The following is a 22,271-nucleotide window of genomic DNA, read 5'->3' as shown; positions in this document are numbered from 1 at the left end:
TTTTATCACTAAAATAAGAGAAGTGTTTATTCTATACAGAACGTTGATGTTTCCCTTACTAAGATTTGGCTATGTTAATGAAATATTTAGATTAACCTTCAGCTCTTACAGTTCTTTTGCAATGTGTTCAGACTGAGCTGTTGACCAACCAAATTTGAGCTGGCTACCCATGTGCTTTAGCAGTATTTTAGAGAACAAACACCCTCAAGTCTGTTGTGTTCAGAGCTGAGCCCTGTTGAGCAAGGTAGAAGGATGCAGTTCTAAACTATTTCTGCCACAAGTGGCATAAAATAATAAAAAAACCCAGAGGTTGGAAATAGGCAAATTCCATTTTTCACTTCGATAAAAGGAAAGACTGGAGCAGCAGACAGGAGAATTTGAGGTTAATGATTAACAGGCAAAGAGCTTCTTGCAAACCATTGATAATTCTCTCCTTTTCTCATCTCGTGGCAGAATTCAGCAGTGCATTCCCCAACTCTCATTCAAAGAAAGAAGAAATGAAAAGTTTGCAACTTCTCTCGTTTCTGTTGCTTTCTTCTATCGTCACCCCAGCAAATACATATGGAAGAAAGAAAAAAGGTAATAGCCTATCAAACATAAATAACGATTATGAACCTTTTTTGAAATGTTTATGCTGTAAAAATTAAGTAGTATTGACTGTCTGGTGATCAACATGTTGGGGTTTGGGGAATTTTTGAGTGTTATGGTCCCTTAAAGTATAACATTTATAACTGTCTGTGTCTATTGGAAAATTTAGTTGTTTGTAATTACAACAAACATTTCTCAGTGGAAATCTATACATTCTGAAACTATAGACTTTAGGTAATCTGACCTTTAACAAAACTTCTGGTGAAGCTAATTTAAAAATTTATTAGTTTGAAAATATACATCAAAGTGATAGCAGTTATAGCCTTCTTGGGCTGCAAGTATTCTATAAAATAGATTCAGTCTCCTACTATGAATAAAAATTTCTAGCTATCTGACACTGTTTAAGCTTTCATTTGCTGAGTTGCCTAACATTGGCTGCCTTTCACCTGAAGTGTGATGAATATCTTTGAGTGAAAGATGTATTCGCAGTATGTTTTGTAAAGAAGTACTGTGGAGGATCTCTATCATTTACACAGTTGTACAACCATTTCCTATGCATTTGTGACTGCACTGCACATTCTGTCAGTATCTGTGCAACTTCAGTATGACAGTGCATCACCGCACAACTGCATTTCTTAAAACCTCTCCAACGTGATTGACAAAGACAATTCCATGTATGCTTTCATCGTTGAGCCATATATAGCAATGATCCTTCTTATCTAACTGTATTTCTAACACTCTAAGTCTGGAGGGGATAAATGTAGCTTTCTCCTTAGCTGGAAATAAAGCAAGATGTTCACACTCACAGAAGTTGACACTTCAGCCTGTTTCAGTAGCTGTGTTTCGCATTTATGTTAATTTGTATTAACTGTTTTAGAAACCATTTGCTATAAAAATGCTTTTGTACGTAATAGGCACAGTGATTTCAATCTACAGGAGGCAGGACCACCTTTCTTTGATACTGCACATTAAACTTCACCTTGGGTTTAACTGTGAACAATATAAAATCCTTGAATTAAACCACAATGAGAACTGTAAATTTCAACTAATGTCATAACTTGGCCTAGCTTACCAGGCAGCAATGCCTGCACATCCTTAACAGTCATTGAACCTTAGCAAGCTATTTAGAAACCTTGATCAAATTCTGTATTTTTGAGAGCGCCAAAAATGAGAGCCTTAACTTTAGTTTGAGGCTTCTCATGGCATCTTTGCCCAGACCTATTCAGACTCCACTGTGAATTTCAAGTTTAGTTCAGCTTCGATACAAACACAAGGCAGACAGAGGACGTCACTGCACCCCCACTCTGTTACAGTCTCAGGCCTTGCCTTACACCAGCTCACGTCTCCTACCCCCACTATCTGCGGCACCATTTATAGCAAGGTCAGTCCCTTCACTCTCTCCAACCCCCTTTCCCCTCATGACCTAGTACTCCTATGTCAACGGACTTAACTTGTTTGCTCATTGCTTCTGCAGCTTAAAACCTTGCTTGTGGGCCACAAAAGACAGGTCACATGTCATATTAGCACTAGCAGATATGCCTAGCTTGTAGCATGTTGAAACGAGAGAATGATTTAAGAAGTAGAGCAGATACATTTCTAAAAATGCAAAAAAAAAAAAAATCTACTGTGTTTTCTTCTAGAGGCTATCCACAGCCTAACTAGATCTGCTACAGAGAATAGTTGCAAGGTTAAAGACCCTGATATTCCATTATGTTGAACTCAGACGCTCATCTCCTGTTGGCTTTAAATTGGTGCCATTCTAATTCCAACTATCCCTTTACATTAATGTATATTTCTGCACCTTTCACTCCCTTGTCCTCTTCTCCCAATCAAACCTCAGTCACACCAGCTTTGTCCAGAAAATAATGTAATTCTCTGCTCTCAAAACTTGCCTTCTTTCTGTTACCATTTGGTTCGTCAGTATAGTTCAGCTAGTTCTGTCTTTGCCCAGATCAGCTCTCATGTTTTGGCCACACCTAGTAACTTCAAGGAGTCTTTTTCATTTCATTTCTCAGTAAGGCTAATCCATTTGCCACAATGGCCCATGCACATGGCAGTAAAGCATTAATCTGCACTAAAGAAGTGCAGTGAGGTTTTTAGCCCTGCCTGAGAGGCCTTTTAACGCTGTCAAGTGGAGACAGCTTTCAGCGAGCATAGCACATATTTTAACTGCATTTGCTTCTACCTTGGAGCTTGCTTGTTCTTGCTTTAGCAGGAACTGTATCAATAAATAGTATAACTGTAAGGAGCTACAAAGCCTGACATGTAATTTTAGCACAAGCAATTGACTATATGGGAACCATCCTCTAAAAGAGCAATCACTGTGCAAGAGTCCTTCTCATTTATTTGTACCCAGCAAACAAAGAACTCCCTGCTTTAATATTCTTTGTATCATTCTATCCACCTACAAAGTAAAAGAAATTACATTACAAAAAAAGAACTTATAGGAATTAGACTGCAGCAGGTAAATCACTGTATATAGTATAGGTGTATGTAAATCCTTTTGTTCGAGCTATGTACATAAATGTGTATTAGAGATTGTTATTTTATACTTAATTATGCAGAATAAGATGGACTGCACTACCAAGCAAACACAATATCACATTTAAATACACAGAGGTTATTCTTAAAAAGCCACAGAGTGTTTCTGAAATGCCATGGTTTTTTTGTATGTTTATATAGCAGGAAACAAGTTTGGCATTTTTTAGCAAAAGTTGATTATATAAAACAGCATCGCAGAAAAAGACCAGAAATAAGCACCTAAAAATGACGTCCCTGAAGTTCAGCCAAGATCTAAAAGCATGCAAAAAATATTTCAACATAAACTCTTCTTTATTTTGGTTCTTCTCCTGGAAACACAAAACTAGGTGGGAATATATTCCGTTATTCCACTTCATTGCATAGAGCAAAATTATTCAGTAGTTGACATGAAAATGCGTGTTTAGCTAGCACTTTTTACTTCGCAGTCTCACAGCTGGCAGTTGAGCTGGACATTTCTTGCCCAAGAGAGAAGGTAACATCTTACTTGTAATCCTATTCTGCTATGTTTTAAGTATTACAGCATTAACACCTTAAGACTATAGCACAGGCAATGGGAATGGATTGTACTGAAATTTCAATGCCTGCTATGTTTTCCTTATTACCCAATCATATTATGGAGACATAAAAGATGTGTTGGGTAACCAAATACTCCAAAGCCTAGATAAAACACCTCAATAAAATGCAGTGTACATGAAGTATACCACATTGGATCTGAAAAACTACCAAAATAATAATTTCTACATGAGGCTGGAAAACCACTACAAATGCACGAAATAAACAAGATCCAAAAGCCATTTAAACTGCAGAGACAGAGAAATAAAGTCTGCCAAGATGGTGAGTAATTACCTTTGATGTTAAAGCTGAATATCACTTTTACTATCTAACATTTCTTAAATGTCTACAATAAACACTAAAAACATAGACAAGACCTTCCTTTTATTTCCTTGAAGCATAGTGTAATAATTCTGTGTGATTTGGGTTTACACTAGATGAGAGAAGAACACAGACTGAAGTCAACAAGCTCACAGGATACTTCCAGTCTTATTTCTAGTTTGAGAGAAAATTGTAATTTTCCAGCACAGACAGAACACTAAGATCGCAAACTGAATTCCTTTCATGGGACAGAATGGCACAGTAATCTGTTCCTCCGATTGAAACTCCTTGGCTAAAATGTCCAAACTCAACTGGAACATGCTCAGCCTTCCCCTCTCCTCAGGTAGACAAATTTAGTGTCTCATAAGTTGTGCACTACTTACAAACCACGGTTTGATGGGAGGCTGAATTTAAGATACGCACTTCCATGAGCAGCAGAACTAAGTTTGGTTTCCAGTCACTTAGATCCTATGTACCTTAAACACCTCATGTCCTAAAGCCCAGCTGTGCTTCCACGACGTTCCTGTCCCAGGATTCTCAGTTCCTTCTCCCCATCTCTACAGCATGTCTATATTCCTGAATCATGCCACGACTTAGTGCCCCCCATGGTACACATGGATGTCCCAGCACACCCTATCTTCCCTCATATACCTTACACAACTGTTGCTATCACCCTCCTCAGTCCAAGATCCACTCCACAGTTTCTCTCCCCAACCCTGCACTACTGACACCTCCTTCCCATGTCTGCTACCTAGCCTTTTTTGCCTTGCTCTGCGTACATGCTGTGACTGTTTCAGCATTGTGCTTGTGTCCATTGACTAGCTAGTGCAGACTCATGGATCAGGTAGTGACTGGCCCGGGACTGCTACTGCGCCGAGTGGGAAGCTACTGCTCCCCTGTGTTTGGTACTGGTGCTCACACAAGATCAAATTCCAGGGACAAAATTGTTTGAGCTAATTGCATCCACAATGCCTACATGAGTTGAACTCAAGCACAAGGTAGTCCTCACTGAGTTTCCCTGTCTGATGAGCAGTTGGGTGTCTCCAAATGACAGGCAGAGTGCAAGGTAACAGCTAAGCTTTAACGATAAGCAAGGCACTAGAATTAAATGTTTACTTGAACTCTATGTTAATGCAATAGCCAATGCATTGCTACAAGGGTCTCGCTTCTCTATTCCGCTGTTGATTTTCAGAAACCATGTAGGAATTGAATATTCAATATCTCTTTCTCTCTGTAAAGAGAGAAATGATTCTCTTTCTCTCCTCCTTCATATGCACAAATATACCATGATTACAGACTGTGGAAACAAGACTAAGAAACATTAATACTTCTAATATACTTCAATGGAGTTTGTGCATCACCACAGACGTTGAAATTCAGATCACTTCTAGTTAGATCTTTTAAACAGGGATTCAACAGCCAAATTTTATGACATACAGAAATATTGGCTCAAGGAGTCCTGCAAGTTGAAAGTTCAGATGTTAGGATACTAACCAGTTACAGTAACGATCTATGTCATGCTTATTAGGAAAAATTCTACAAATATATTTACTGTCTTTTTCTGAGTGGCTGTGTTTCAGAAATACTGTATGGGTACACAGCATTTGCAATGCTCTCCGGAGTCTCAGAATTCTACCAAAATTTCCATCATCTAACCCAGTTATTCTTCCTTTTGGCACCTGGAAAAAATCTACAAACACAATTTCAGACAGAAATTTTCACCACAGAGTCCAAAATGTAACTGTAGTCTAATTGAAGACCCTTCGCTTTTTCCCATGAAAAGAGACAATAATGAGAACTTCATCAACAAAGGAACTACCCATGCATCAAACAACTTTCAATATTTCTACTAATGCAAGTGACTGAACATCTTAATGAGGAGCTTAAATTCATCAGAGGATTGTAATTCACTTGATTCAGGCATTACATTCTTCTGACTACTACTGTATGAATAGTGGTTGAACTCATATGACACCTGAGAAACTTGAACATACAGAACATTTCTTGATAATGTGGCAGTGTGATCTAATTGCTTAACTAATTTTCTTCCTTTTTCTTTCAAACTAGGGAAGGTTGTAGTTGTTTTTTTGATATACATATAGTTTTAATGGAAAATAACCATCAATAAAAACATTCATTATTAAAGCGAACACTTTTCTGCTTATTTTGTGGTTCAGTCTGGGCTTATGTTGCACATTTTGTTTTGAAAAACATAGTTATGCCAAATTCATGTGGAGCTTCAGGGTGAGTAATATGGTTGCATCACCAGCAGTGCAATATAGATGATGTAGCTCATAACACCATATGCTCCCTTAGCGTGGCCTTAGCACAGTGACCTTTTTTCCTATACATTATATCTAGAGCTAAGAGACTGTTTGCTGAAGCTAAGTCAGACTCCTTATACACCGGAATAGCTTGGCAGCAGGCGGATGGGCCAGCAGACACTTCCAAGCAGCATGATTAAGATTTCCTGGCAACATAAGCAATAACTGGCAAAAGAGACAGAAGGGGCCATCTATCTGCACATGCCAAGACCGGGTGATAAAGTTCATTGCTTTGGCAACAGGCCAAATGTGAATTACAATTCTTGCAAAACATTTTTTTTTAATTTCTATGTTCCAAGTAAAAAAAAATACCACATTCATGCTTTGTAGATTTTCTTCTAGAAAAAAGGTACTGGTGGTTGTTTTTATAGTTATATTACTATGACATCTTTCTTGCTTGCTCCTTGTAATTTAAAAAAAAAAAAAAATTCTTACAATTGCTAATCTTCCCAGGAAGCATTAACTCCGCAGGCTTGCACAGCCTTACACATACCCATCATGATCAGCCAACGAAAGCTTTGCTGGTGCTGAAATGCTTCTTATACATGGTTGCTTCATGGTTGTGGAAACAGTTGTTGCCTAAAAATAATTCACAGACATTCTCCTGCCTTCTCCGGTATGCTTACCCAAGTCCAGTAAAACCCATTTGAATCTTTTACCAACAATACTGTCTATATTTGTGTTCCTACTTGGCCTCCAGACTTCATGGTATTGCTCCAAATGCAACAAGCAGCTACCAGGTAAATAACAGCAAGGAAATGACAAAAAAGAAATCTAGAAATACTGAATATGAGTGGAGAGGGTCTTTAAACGCATATTGCTCTCTGGAATAAAACCAGCATGTCCCATCTGAAAGATCAATTTTTATCAGAGAAACCCTCAAAATTTCTGCTGTTTTGAACTATCTGATCCAAATACCATTTTTTAATTTTGCATATTGCTTTACTCAGTAAGTGAAACTGATGGAGACTACTTACAGAGGAAAGTACGAAACTATGGGGGAGATGATGACAGAGCAGGTCCAATCACAAAAAGAAAAAAACACCATACACATATGTTTGATCTTGCTTTGCCTCTGGAGTTGGCTAACTCCCATAATATTCTGCTACACTGGCATTTTTTCCCCATATCTTAATGCTAACTTTGTAAACACATAGAAACACTGCTGAGATTAAATTTTTCATTTTAAAATCTTCTGTATATTAAATCACTTGCAGCTCTACTTCATGCATCTCAGTCTGAAAATAATCTGCAGTATCTGATTGAAGGATTTTATTCAGTCTTTCAAGCACCACTCCTTGCTCTTTCAGCAACAATGGCGTCATAAAGGATGTTGGAGGACATCAGTTAAGGTTTAACTCTATGGTTGGCAATCTGCATTTCCAAATGCTACTCAAATTAGGGATTCTGTCAAATCAGGATGGGAGGGGCGCACGTGTTCCTTAGTTAGGTTAATAAAAAAACTATACTGAAAAACTATCAAAAAACATTCTGATTTATTCACCAGGGAATTAATTGTCTAATTAGTTTATTAATTGTTACAACTTCAGCAGAAGACCTGTCCAGAAATGACCTTTGATTGGAATTCTATGAGTTGTTATAAAAATACAAATAATGAAATTTTATGGGCTTTCAGACAAAAAATATGTTAAGAAATTATATTTATGATTTAAGAGGGTAGTATTTTGATTGGTTATATTTCCAGACAATTATTTTCTGTGTTGTGGTGAAGTAGAATTGCTAGTTTTCATATTTATGTCACTTGTACTTCTAACTTAAGATGAAAAGCCAATGCCTTCAAGGTTTCCATTTTAGGGGCTGGCAATAGGAGGGGAAGGGATGTGAGAGAAGCTCTGATCTTATTTTTAAGGGGGAATTGTTTGGGCAATTTTTATTCACTACAAACAAAATATTTTGCATGGTATTATTCAGGCAATGCTTCCACCCCAGAGTTTACAACCTTCCAAGGAAACAGTTTTAAAAATTTAATCACTTGTAAGAATGATGGATACTATTTAAAATTGTTATCATTATTTTCAGAAAGATATGAAACTACTGCATTTCTGAAATTGATTACTGTTACTGAAGCAGTATACTCCTTTCAGTGACTAAACTGGGAGGAAGAAATAACAACACAAATTAGCAATTTTAGGACATGTGGAAAAGGCTTAACCTCCAGTCTATTGAGCCAAATACATGATTTGTAATCTATACAGCTTTCTTAACGAATTACATTATGTAAGAATCCCAAAAGCCTTGTACAGGTATTGAATTGAGTCCTTAGTAGCTACTCAAGTTCTTTTTTAAAGTTTAATCCTAGACTGCAGTCCTTATTAACACTGCAATATGACTCCTCTTCTGCAATTCACTAGTCAGCAGTTTTCAGACCTTTCAAACATCTGTACAATTTCATAACTGATCTTGACTAAAATAGCTTATGGTTATGACAGCATATAGATTGCCACCTACACAACAGTGCCTAGATAACTACAAGGAAACCTGACAGCCCTAATTGCATTTCATGTGTTTATGCAAATGAGAGTAAGCTGGATGCAGCATGACCTAGAGCAGAGGCTCACCATCAAGAACATGACTTTCACAGACTATACCGGTGCAGGATTCCCCACATCTGCCATTCAGGTTAAGGACCAGCTGCAACCAGGAGAAAAATGCAGTCTTCTCTGAAACTTGAGAGTAACCCCAAAGCAGTTTTTGGGTATTTTTCAAGAGGCAGTAGAGCATTTAATGGACAGGATGCATTCCTCCCTCCAGAGTATAGAGCAAACAGAGAGAACTGTGACTAGATTACAGTTAATGCTCTAGCCTGTTAATGCAGAAATGAGCAGGGCAGGTTGTAAAATTAGAGTTAGACCTAAAAGAAAGAAGAAAACTTAGAATACTAATACAAAATACTCATCTACCAGCATAAAGCATTAGTGACTGGACCTCTGCAGTGCTAGAAAGTACATGGAAAACCAGCTGGCACGTCATCTACAAATCTGCTGTGCTCTCTACCCATCATGCTTAACTTCTGCTTACCTGGGAATACAAATACAAGCTTGCTCTTTCAATTGGGAACAGTTTTTTTGTGAGGGGCATAATAAATCACTGCTTTCTTAGTAAATGACATCAAAGAGTCATGAAAGCTAAGATACAAACGCCTCATTTTAGTATCAGAAATCTTTGTCTACAGCTTGCCCAATAAGGCTCTAAAAAGGTTCTAAACAAAATATGTCAGTGTGCAGTGCTGAAATTCTCTTCTGTGTTTCATCGACTACTACAATTGCAATTCTGCCATCTTTACCCATAGTGGGTAGTAAGTACTTCATTATCCCCAAGCTCGCTTGCATACTACAGTACTCCAATATAACAGTGAGAGCATCCGGGCATTGCCTTCACCAAACAGACAATATTCCAACTGGTTCCAGTTGACCTGCTCATATTGCTCTCTAGGGCACACCAAGGTCAGTACAGAAAAAAGAAACACTGAAAGCATTCTTCTTACTACATGTGAATCAGTGACCTTCAGCTTCCATTCACCACCAGTAGAACAGGTTGTCCCACAGAGAGCATTTTTCCTGGGGCATAGTTAACTTCAGGATTCACCTTTTCCAAACATTTCATGTGCCTTCCCTCTCTGCCAGAGTTCTAGCTCCATCCCAATAGTGATCCCTGCACTTTTTCCTGGAAAGAGTTCTGCAGGATCCTCTTGCATGCCACTTAATAGCCTTGGCCTCTTCCCACATATGTGACCATAATGTGATCTTTTACGTTTCTATGTTAATTTAAAGGAACTGTAACATTTCTGAGAAACTCCGGCCAAGGAATAAGCATCTCAACACCCTCTGGTCTGGCAGTGTCAGCGTTTCTATGGAACGCAGTGGAGATTCTTAACCGAAGCAAACAGACAAAACTTACAGTCTTTGATCCAGCTCCCAAAATAGACAGTTGTGCTGCTTTCTATTTTAATTATCTCCCTAAGTCATAGCTCAGATTAAGTGGCCGTGGGAAGGGCTGCTGACTACACTGTGTTATTCAGTAGGGACAAGACACACTGTAATTTGCTGAGTGTAGAGAACTCGACATCTGGAATTTTAAGTAGCAGAAATGAACACAATTACCACAGAGGTTTTTAGAGAAAAAAAATAAAAGCAGGAGTATAACATATTATTCTTTCCAAGAGGAAAATTTGTATCTCCCTTCTCCCAAACTCATCTCTGGAATTTAAGTGAATTCATAGGATTTGCACTTTGGATTTGGTTTTTTTTTTCTTTTGATTCTGTGCCCTTTTCTGTCTTTCTAGTGTATATTTAAAAATCTTCACCTTCACAAAACATCACGTGTTAGTAAATGAATTCCATTGAGCATACCTGCATGGCCTGAAGATGTATCTAGCTGTTCATTTAAATAACATGTTACTCCCCTGAATGCCATCAAATAGCTGATATTTATGGGCCTACCAGAAACATTTACATTATTAGTTACATTCAACCTATGAAGTATCAACGTTAGTTCTTAAGGTGGCTAAAAAAAAAAAAAAAAAAATCACTTCTGGCTTTGGATGCCTTGAATATGATTATCCTGATGTGCAGAAGGGAACTGAAATCTCAGACATCTGAGGGTTGCACTTCATCTGTTCCGGGACTACCTACCTCGAGCGCAGAATGACTGCTCACAACATATGCACCAGAACAACATTTAGCACTCTGCAACCCCAGCACAGCATTGCTTCTGATCTCCTCTGTTGCCGTTCTAGACCAAGTCTAGAGTAATCTGAACAAATGAGTCCTGGGTCTTTAACAAGTGATTGAAGATTTCTTTTACAGTTACTCAGTAATATATTTTAAGTAACAAATCAGATACTGACTACCTGTATTGTTGTTTTTCAAAGTTTACAGAACCACACAACTTAACTCTTGTACTACAGGACTCTTGGTCTCCCTAAAATTTCCAGCTAGAACATCATGATTTTCAGATATTCCTTTATTTCATTAAAATTTCTTTGATTTTATCTTAAGTAAAATAAATTATGATTGAAATTATCCTAAGTAAAATCAATTTTTATTAAAGCTGGTAGTAGATTTTCCCGTGGATTTTCTGTGAGCTGACACTGCCTGGAAACTTCTGCACTTGGATAGTGTGAGTCGTTGGAAAATGCAGTAAACCAAAATTTTTCCTCTTGCTGTGCAGCAAGTTAGTCCCTCAGTCCATAACTGTGTTTCTAAGCAAGCTTAATTGACCAGAATAGGGCAATCAAATACAAATATTCTTTGCTTTTTGCTTTTTAGAATGCCCTTTAACAGTAACTAAAATGAGACTAAGGACATGAGTTATGCCAAATTAAGAATCTAACAGAAAATGAAATATTTATATTAAGAGAAAGGGTGACATTCCATATCTGACCAACTCTGGGGAGAATCAAGGCTTCAAATACTTAATTTTTGTGTTTTGTACTTAACCAGTGACAGCAGATGTTTTAAAGTCAAAGGGAAAGGTTGTAATTCATTACACAGTTAGTGACATTAACAGCTTAAGCAGCCTTTGCCTTTGGCGACTCTTGCAGGTAATTCATAAGCCTCTCCATTGTGCCAGTATAGATGCTTGTAGCAAAACAGCTTGGAAACTGATTCAGTTGAAAAATAATCCTATTTTTTCCTGGTGATCCTACTTTTTAGCTGGATCAGCTCCCTGATCTTGTTCACTGTGCAACTAAGCGACCAGCTGTGCTGGAAAAATGATGGGGACTACAGGAGGTCAGGAAGGAGTGGGTGGCAGTAAGATGGGGAAGAAGTCTGCTTAGAGTTCCTCAGGCACCACTGAAGCCAAATGCCTAGTTAGGAACTAAAGACCCTAACCATGGAATCCCTCTATTTTAGTTTTTTTTTTTAATTTCTAAAAGAGTTTTTGTAATTTTAAGTTTTTATTCTCAATTAAAAAAAAATGCAATCTACCTTATCAGGCTTCCCATCATCTAATTCAGTAATAACAGCATTTGAAAAAACCTAAAACATTACACAGTTTCCAAAGGAGTAAGCAGTAGTTATAGCATTACTGGAGCTGACAAAACAGCGGAAGACACTTCTCACATTCAGCCCAGGCATAGTCTATTAAATTCCTCTCAAATCCTAAAGACTACAATGACCAGATTCTGATGTCATTTATGTTTAAAACTTTGGGATAATTCCAGCAGCTTCTGTGAAGCGTTGTCCACTGATTCTTCTGTAGGAGAAAACAGAATTTAACCTTTGCTTTTCTGTGTATAACTACAGTGATTTTGTTTATAATTCCTGGCTCTATTAGAATTTTAAAGACCCTTTCCCCCCTCCAATTTAATTGATTGATTTCCAAAAATCACTTCAGCAAAAGAAAGTCAGAACAACCCTAATTTGTCATTCCAATAACAGCTCATAAAAGATGGTAATTTTTTTTTTTTTCTGGCTAGTGTTAACAGTATTTACATTGGAAAGATCTAGGGCAATCTCCTTGAAAATACAACTGTTTTCTGCACCATCAGCCACCTATTAGCCAGATAAAATAAAAATCTTGCTTGTCAGCGCTTTTTGGGTACTTGCTCAAATTAAAGCTTTCATTTCCCTCAGATCCTTTGTACATATTTCAGCAAAATAACCATGGAAAAAGTACCTAAATTAGAAAGGAAAGGTTTAATTATGAATAATACAATTCCTATTCTAATTGTTTTCCTCTTATTATTTCTGGTTTTAACAAGGCTATTTAGCCTACAAGAGAAATTCCTCCAATAATGGAATGCTGGTGTAGTATTTTTGAGAGATCTCTTTGGCCTTTTTTCCTCTTGATTCCCCAACACCACCCACTTCTCTTTCATTCACACACAAGCACCCACCTAGTTAACTGTGTGTGACCACTAACCACAGAAACATGAAGACATGAGCGTCCCTAATCAGACATGTGCACAGAAACAAAATCTCTGTCCTTCAAGGACAAGGTAATTTCTGTCAGGCATTTTAAAGCCAAGGCAGGTCACTGAAGTTATTTTTAGCTCTAATTAGCACTCCCACAGGCTGTTGAATTCTTCACCTGCAGCCACAGGGCACTCAATCTGGTGCAGAATTTGCTAACATCTTTGAAAGAATCAGAGAAATACCTCCTCTTCAGAAACACAGGTCTATTGCATGTGAATAGGCTTTTGGTAAAAATATGTCTGATCCATGTACCAAATGATCTAAAGAAAGAGAGATACAATGAAACTGTTCCAAAACAAGGGAATTCTACAAATGTCTAAACAGAATCTTAATGAGAAAAGCAATACATTTGGCTTTACTTATTACAGTGGTGCTGTATTTTAAACTTTCTAGCAGGTTACAAACAAACAGTTCACACCCCATCTCAGATAACACTGTTCTTTTAAGCTAGTATTTTATGTAGGAATTAGAAGACAAGTCTGTATGAAAACTGAATTTTTCCCCTTGTGAGCAGCCCCCTCCTTGACAGTTAGAGAGATCTGAACTGAATCACAGAGCTCCGAATAAAATACTGATCCTAACTGTGAAATTGGCTAGGAACTGATAAAAGCCCAGTAAGCCATCACTTTTGTATGCTAGGCACATTTCTAACAAAGTGCAATAACAAGAAAGCCTAGCAATAGTTCTCATTAGTAAAAAGCACTGCTATTTTAAAGACAGAGCAGTAGAAGGATTTATTTGAAAGAGGGGAGAAAGAAAATGTTTTAAAATCAGCTATTTTGGGTTTACAAGATAATCCACAGCACGACCTTTAGTCTACAGACAAATTTTCTACAAAAAGTAAGCAAAATTGTAACTAGAGTCAAAAAGTAAGTTTTTATAAAAAGTAAAACTAGTAAAATATTTATTGTAGAACCTAATAGGTAGGAACCTGGCACCTAAAGGATTCACCTCCAAAAAGAAGCCACTATGCACTATGGCAAGAAGTTAGAAACAATGGAAAGTTTTAAAAGATATAGGCAACATCTGTCTTCAACTACCATTCCTTGCAAAAGTGAAAAGCAGAGAGCGAGAAACACAGAATAAACACTGCTATGTTTGCAAAAATTCAAGGCCCAGTTCAGTGCAGCTAGGCAAGTGGCAGCTCTTCATCAGCTGGACGTGCAACCCACCAGCTGAAAGCTGACAACAGCTAGCACCCAGACTGGGGGTTGCCTGTGTCACTCTGAGCTACATTCAAGTTGGCGTTTGTCACCGAGAGGCTGCAACTTCACCACAAGCTCCACCTGGCAATGCACACTCCTATTGCCCACATTTTCATACAGCCAAATGTCAAATCACAGAGCTGGGACTAAGGACCCTAGGATATACATCAGTCCCTTCCACGGGATGCAACACATCACTCTGCGTGGCTGCAATGGTCAGCCAGTCCCTTCTGACTTTATGCCATACTCAAAGTGCCACACAGAATTTTAAAGAACAACTCCACAACTCTGAAGCACCAGTAATAGTGATCGTCACAGTTTTGGCCTGATCAGTATTATTACCTCTGCTTTAAATTAGACACCAAAAAACCCCAAGCTTCTAGGTGCTACTAGACAGTATTCAGTGCCAGGACTGGAATCAGTATCTTCAGCCTCCTGGTCCCATACTTGAAGCCATTTGCTTTGCTACACTGCAGACAGCAAACAGCATCAAAACTCTGGCCTTCACTCCCTCAGTAACAGTACCATTAGGAAGATGAATCAAGGTCACTGCTTTTCTATTTGTGATACCCACTTTTTGAAAAGGAAGTGCCACAACCTGAGATGTGACACTAGCTGCCAGTGAAGTCTCTTATTTTCCAGAATTTTTAGCAATGCACATTTGTAATGTAGTCATTATTTAGACGATTTTCTGACAGTAGGGCACAGCTACAAGGTATATTTCTGGGAACACAAAAATCACATGATCTGCTTTAGTATCACGCCACCAGCTGAAGGGTGAAATAATTGCCTGGAAGTGCACTGAGATGTGTCATTCTGCTAAACTAATTAGGATAATGGGAATTCTGGAACTAATTCCCTAAATATTTAACTAAAACCATGCCTTTTAAGCGCTATGACAGAAATTAATGTCAAATGTATCAGCAACACTTTCCTTCGTGGATGTAGTGAGACAAACCTCTCTACAGGAACAAATATTGCTGACTCATAATAAAATCTCAGAGAGGAAAAGAACAAAATTTTCTAACTGGTTGTGATGATTCTAACACAGTTGGCTCAATGACAAGTCATTTATAAGGTTACAAATTTAAGTAAAGGTTAGCAAGCACTGACAATATAATAGGACCCTGGGATGCCTTGGATATGCGTTTAGAGATTCCATTTACCAAATAAATCAGAGCCAGACAGATTCAAAGAACAAGGATGGTGCTTATTTTAGGAGACATTATATATGGTTTCCAGCTTTTGTTTCAATGAAGAAATTGAGCAAAACTAGAGAACTGAAGATGGAAATACATTCAAAATGTCTCTTTTTTGCTAACGGGACATGAGAGATCACGATTCTGGTATCTCAAGACTAGGAGGCATGCATACTACCCTTGTTCACTGAGCAACTTTAAAATAAAAATAACCAAATGTGTAATGCATATTTATAAGCAAATAAAACCCAGCTAAGTTGAGTATGAGCATTGGTAAGTGTTTCATTCATGATTTCACTTATTGAGGATTATTCACATTATCTCTAAATCTCTTTCACTGAATTAAGAGCCATATGTTGTTGTTACATCTTTGAACTTTTTCTGTACTTTTAGCACATATCAATTAAAATGCTTAAGCAATTAAATATACTTTCGAACAACAGCTGTTAGCTCAGAGGAGGAATCTGACCCTATAAGAAACTGCTTTGGCATACTCTGATATTTGTCTGACATTTCTAGTCAGCCAATACATCTTTTGGTGAACCTAGAGGGTCAGCATAGTAAAGGCAGCAAGAAAGTCCAGGGGATTGTTAAGTACATAGAGAACAAACAACTACAGAATTTCAGACATCTTTTTGCACTAACGCCCTAATGTCAAGCTATCTAATCATCTTGTCTTCTTTCTCATCTACGAAAAAATGAGGAAAATGATGCTGAGGTAGCTATGTTTTAAAATAATGCTTTAAAATGTCTGTCTTTACCAAAACTATTCTGCATCTGAAGAACATAATCTTTAACACTCTTAGCAAAGTTTTCTATCAGAAAAATCACTTTTCACTTTTTCATCAGCTTTGACGCATACTGCAAACTACCATGCAGCACTTACATATGGGCCAGCACACCAAGTGGTTACACTGAACATTATCCATTCATCATGGTAAGATGGCAAGCAGGATTCAACAGCACAAGAATTTTTTGTAGTTTCCACTATTACTAAACGCAAATGTTCCAAATCCTTAACTTTTTAAAAGAGAAATGATGGTATTCTCTGTTCACTTCCAGTTTACCTATTAGGAGTCATACGAACACAAAGTGCATGATAAAATAGGACAACCTTTTCTTAACAAAGTATTTTTTTTATAGTCAGGAGAAGTGTGTTCAAAAGCAGCAGAGGAAATGTTACATAAAAGCCTAAACACATCATTCTTACATGGTCACTCAGGTTCTCTTGATCTGCTCAAGCCCAATGATTCTTGGCAGTTTGCTCCATTCCAGAAAAATCACATGTAATCCAAACTTTGGTGATTTCCCCACTTCTATCAAGTTTATTCCTGGAAGGAAAATAGTCCAGAGGAAGGAGAATAAAAGTAACTTGTTCAACAGGTTTAAATTTAAATTTTGTAAAAATATATGCATTTCCCACAGTCTCCAGTCCTGACCAACAAGTCAGAAAAGAGAAAGGCAAATCCTAACATATTAGTATGTGAAGATTAAGCTCCTCTAATCAGACTATGCTATTGACATTCCAACCAAGTTCTTACATAATAGAAATGATGCAGTTCTCTGAAAAGTTTCTTGCATTGTGAAGTAGTCAGATAAAATATGCATGTTCTTAAATAGAACTTCTAATAAAAAGACTTCTGCTTTATTATGGTAAAGGCTGGCTGTCAGTGCTGCTTGCAATATGGTAGCAAAATGTGAATGAAAGTAATCGGAAGTGGCATGCCAATGCAGGAATTTGAAAGCAATGAAAGAGATATATATCCTTTTTGGCTTTTACTTTGTTTTATTCTTTGCTGGTTTTAAAAATAATTTTTATTAAATATATCACCTGAGACACTTTGTTGAGAAATTATAATTATCAGAAAAGCATTGTTTTTCTAGTAACAATGTGTACATTTTCTCTCTGCTTTTTTCTTTCCCTTGATGGTATGGCTAGAAAAATGTTTACACAGAATCATCTCCACCTCCTCAAAGGTGAATTTTTGTTTGAGGAAGCTTCCCATCACTGTAGAAACACAGCTGTCTCAAAACTGAATGTTTTACACTGAATCCATCTCTTTGCCAGCTAGTCCTCATTCCCACAATGTCCTTCCCTCAGGCATGGACCCCGCTGCAGCTTGCATTGCAAAACCCTCCTGGCCTGAACCACACACCCAGCCAACTGATTCCTGCGACTCACCCCCACCAAAGTATACAGTTTTCCTTCTAGGGAGGCTACATTTGACACTTCTGATTTAAAAAAAAAGAAAAAAAAAAGATAAAAACTGCACATCAATGTCAGGTGAACGAGACCGCTTCATTCCTGCTGGCCGACAGCTCTACACCTGCTTCCTACCACACATGGTCTCTATCACTCCCTTTCAGTGTGGTGCTCTGGAGAATACCTGGTACCATAGAAAAAGAATGAGACAGAGTCTTCACAGTCAGGATTTAGGCTTATGTAAAATGACTGTGAAACGTGGCCATATCCCTGAAAATCCATCTTTGATTTATTTTATAATGAGCTCAATTCTTCCTAAACCTATTTATAAACTCCTTCACCTTATGCACACTGAATATCTTGCTAAAGACATTTTATTTTTAGAAGATTCCTTTGCCTGACAATTTTGCAAACTCTACTCAACCAGTTTCCTGATAAATTCAAATTTAAAACATGATAATTAAATACAGAGAAGTATTTCATCCTGTCATAATCTTTGGCTGTCTGAAACATCAGAAGCTGTTATAAAAAACTGATTTGTTTCCATAGCAATAAGAAGACAGACACCTAGAAGCTTGTCTGCATTAATTAATCTGTCACGAGATAGCTTTCAGAGGAAGGCTCAATCACCTAGAAAAATTTTAGGCATCCTCTATAAGGTTTGGTGTTTGAAGAGATGTTTATTCTCTCATTTTGGCTCTACTACTGGCTCAGATTCCAGTTCTCTTATTTCTTTGATGCTGTTTTCTCCAACACAGCGCAGAGATGATTGGCCTCAGCTAACAGTTCCTGTGCTATGTGTCATATTGTCCCATGTACTAATATGTTCTACTCAAAATTTGTAAAATTTACAATTAGATTAAATGAGAAACAGAAAAATACAAATAAAGAGTCCTCCAAACAAACTCCTTATTTTGCTGAGTAATAGTTTTATCAGACATCCTGTAAGCAACTTGAAGCTTGTCTGTGTCTCCGGACTTCAAAGCTTCGTATTTCTTTCTCCACAAGATACTCTGCCTTCTTCTTCAGTAAATATATTCAGTCTGCACAGTCCTACTGAAAGTTAACTTTGTATTCAAGTTGGCAAACAGGTCAGCTGTTGTGCCGTCTCTGAATACTGCTTTTATCTGACATGCCTATGAGTCTTCCTTCAACATCTTCCTTCAACACTCACTTCCAGTATCACATGCATAACCGCTACAGCAACAAACGATGTTAAGTGAACATGCCCTAGGTATGTCTAGCCCAAAACTAATACAGCAACAATAGGATTTAAACTCATAAAAGATCTTACACATATCTCAAGGCTACACTGACTTTCAGTTTATGCCTCCAGATAGAGTTGTCTTTCCAAGTGGCACAGAGCAAAGCACTATGCCAGTTATGTCAAAAGCCTCGTAGGCGTGGGAGAAAAGGAGGCGGCCCAGGACTGCTGCTGTTATGGATGCGAATACTGTGTTTTCACACCTACACCGTGTATATCACATATGTAACTGTGCTGAATTGTCCGGGCGTGTTCCCTGCATGCTGGCCAAATTTGTTACTTGCTGACACCTTCACACCTTGCAGAGCCAAGGACAAGATTAGGAAAACTGACTCAACCGTAATCTGTTGCCTGGGAGGTTTAGGGCACTTCAATGACAGCAAACAGCCCTCTACCCTAGGCTGAAATGCTACAGTAAATTTGTTCATAAGTTTTACTGCCAAAGTACATTCAGCAGAATATAACAGCTATTTGACCAAAGGAATAAAGGAATTGAATTAGTAGAAGCTCTTTTGGGCTGTGGCTGCTGCTCACCGCACACACCTGTCCCACACCCAGCCCCAGGCATCCTCTGCCCTTTAGGATGATTTTGTGCTGCAGACACACTACATGACATGGTTCCTGTCCAAAGCAACATATGGTCCAAACAGAACTGACTATAGCAAGATGATGACTTAGACAGATTTTATGTGTTATTAACAACCCATTGGAGAAAGAGAATAGGGAATCTACGAAGATTTTTTCATTGTTTTCCCCATTTCATGTTCATTCCAGACCCATCACAGACTGGCCTGGGAACTCTTCTTCGTTACAGCAGATAGTAATATCCCTTCAAAGGATTATGAAGCAACCATGGACTACTCTTATATCCACCTGGACTTTGGGATAGCAGAAATACATATATGTCATCAGATCTCAGCTGAGAACTTCTGGCCTCACACAAGGCTAGCTTCTTTCACCTTTGTGCCAGAGACAAAAGAGATAGGTGAACGTGGACTAGAATTTCATTTTCTAATGGCATGTTTATAGTCCTTCTATTCACCAATTCTCGTGTAGTAAGAAAGAATATTTTAATTCTATCTCGAATTTGGAGGAAAATATTTAAATGATATTTTTTCTCTTCCAAAGATATTTCAGGCATATATTTCAGATAAATAACATTTCATTATCTGAAATGCACCAGTAAAAGCTGCGCTGGGGCAACTATATTAGGGACTTAGGAATTATTCTGCACATCTGAAGGAAACAGATGCATCGGTTACACCAGGGATCATCCTGCAGATGACAGAAAAGAATCTATCAGATAAAAAATAACTAAAATTAAAATGGAAGTTTAAGAATTTTGGACAAATTTGTTGGTGTTTCATGTCCACTTGATTCTAGTCGGAACTGCAAACACACTGAAGAACCACAAGAAATGCTGCGCTGCCCTTGTGATCTCCTGTGATTTCTGGGAAGCTTCCAGAGTGTTCTGAAGTTCACAGTCTAATATACAAGGAAATACATACAAAAATATGTTGATGTGAAAATTCCAGGTCAGTTCAGGGTGGCAGACTAGGAAAGTTCAGCTGGCAAGGGTGGGTGAGCATCTCCCAGGATGATTTTTTAAAATTATATGAATGATAGAGGTTGTATAACTAATTGCAAAGCTCTTATGTTAACCAATTATTTCAATTGTCCTGAAAGGTCCAGCTAGGGTGGCAGCCACCAAATGCATGTGGGGCAGAGACTGTCCCCATAAATAAGCCTATACCTGTGTAAGAGCAACAGCATTAGTTTTGTGAATACAAACCAAACTAAACCCTACGTCCACTCCCAAAAAGCCCTTGTCCAGGACTAAGTAAATTGCAGAGCTGTGAATAAAAGAAGCAATAAAGTTGAAAGATTGTGAAGTAAGTATGATTAGGACAAAATAAGCATTCATTTTAAGGAATAATTCTCCCTACATTTCAACAAATGTGCCCCAAAAGGTGGCTACAACACAGAGTACTACCTCAGGACTGCACAGCACCACAGAAGAATCATCTACTGAAAAGCTAGAATAACTGCTGCATAAAGTTAGAATTCAGAATACTTAGAATACAAACACTATAATTACATAGCAGCATAATTACAATTAATTACCTGAAAGGTTAGGAAAGAACTTGTGTAAAATAAAGGAAAGTCTTCCTTCAGTTAATGGAAGGTTTTGCCAATAGATTTGTCAGGTCTGGATAGAAGAAAATGTACTTCTTTTTTAAAAAATAGCATGCCCTTTTTGTAAATCCATAGCAGAAAATTATGGGAGCTATTAAACTCACTGTAGAGGGGTAATAGATGGTTCTAATTCAAAATGAACTGAGAGTGACTTTTGCTGCTTGCAATGTCTGTTGTTTAGTCTAGGCAGTCTCCCATAAATCTGAACAAAATCCATTACTCTGCTGCAAAACAAAATGAAAAAGAAGAGAACAAATAGCTTCACTTTCATTTCTAACAAGTGACCCAGCCCCCATGGAAAATATGTGATATATCTCCAGCTGATAGCTACAGGAGCCTGAGAAGCAAGCAATATCCACCAGCACTCAACAGTTGCACGTGAACTATCTATTATCAGACAAATACTTCTACAAAGAAAAAACACAAACCCAACAAAATCTGCCAAACAGCCAAGCCTGAAACATCAATTTAATGATTAAAGGCAATCACAACTATGTACCTTCTGCAATATCAGACACAGTACAAAAAACAGATCAATAGAAAATACCTGTAAAGTACAGAATAGAGGTACTTGCCCATTGCTGTCCATGACAGCAGCCAATGTGATCTCCACATACAACGTGATTATAAATTCTCATATTGTCTGTGTTGCTCAGATTGCACTAGGAACACTCCTCATATGCAGGACAACAATCATAGCACTGAACTGAAATTGGGGGCAGTGATTCGGGTTTTTTCTTTAAAGGTTTCGTTGGCATTCTTTTCTTCAGTTATCTTAATATAAGTTGCTGGGGTTTTTTTTGCTATAATTAAGTTATCGTAAATAATCTTCTGTCACTTCCCACTGGCTTATCACACTCTCAATTGTTGATGAAAGTGATTCCTTCCTTCCTTCCTTCCTTCCTTCCTTCCTTCCCTTCCTTTCCTTCCGTTAAGG

At 37.8% G+C, this 22,271-nt stretch overlaps 1 protein-coding gene across 1 annotated transcript in view; it reads left to right on the top strand.

Moving 5' to 3' along the window:
* The first annotated feature begins 202 nt into the window (after positions 1-202).
* LIPC (lipase C, hepatic type) overlaps positions 203-22,271 on the top strand; it is a 63,334-nt gene continuing 41,265 nt past the window's right edge. The window contains exons 1-2 of the mRNA XM_075431983.1: positions 203-244; positions 454-579. Of these exons, the coding sequence (XP_075288098.1) occupies positions 498-579 (82 nt within the window). The 5' untranslated portion in view covers positions 203-244; positions 454-497. The remainder of the gene's footprint in view (positions 245-453; positions 580-22,271) is intronic.

The sequence above is a fragment of the Opisthocomus hoazin genome, chromosome 10 (genome assembly GCF_030867145.1).
Source record: "Opisthocomus hoazin isolate bOpiHoa1 chromosome 10, bOpiHoa1.hap1, whole genome shotgun sequence".
Taxonomy (NCBI): domain Eukaryota; kingdom Metazoa; phylum Chordata; class Aves; order Opisthocomiformes; family Opisthocomidae; genus Opisthocomus; species Opisthocomus hoazin.
Note: the sequence above shows the minus strand (reverse complement) of the source record. Positions and strands in the feature narration are given on the sequence as shown.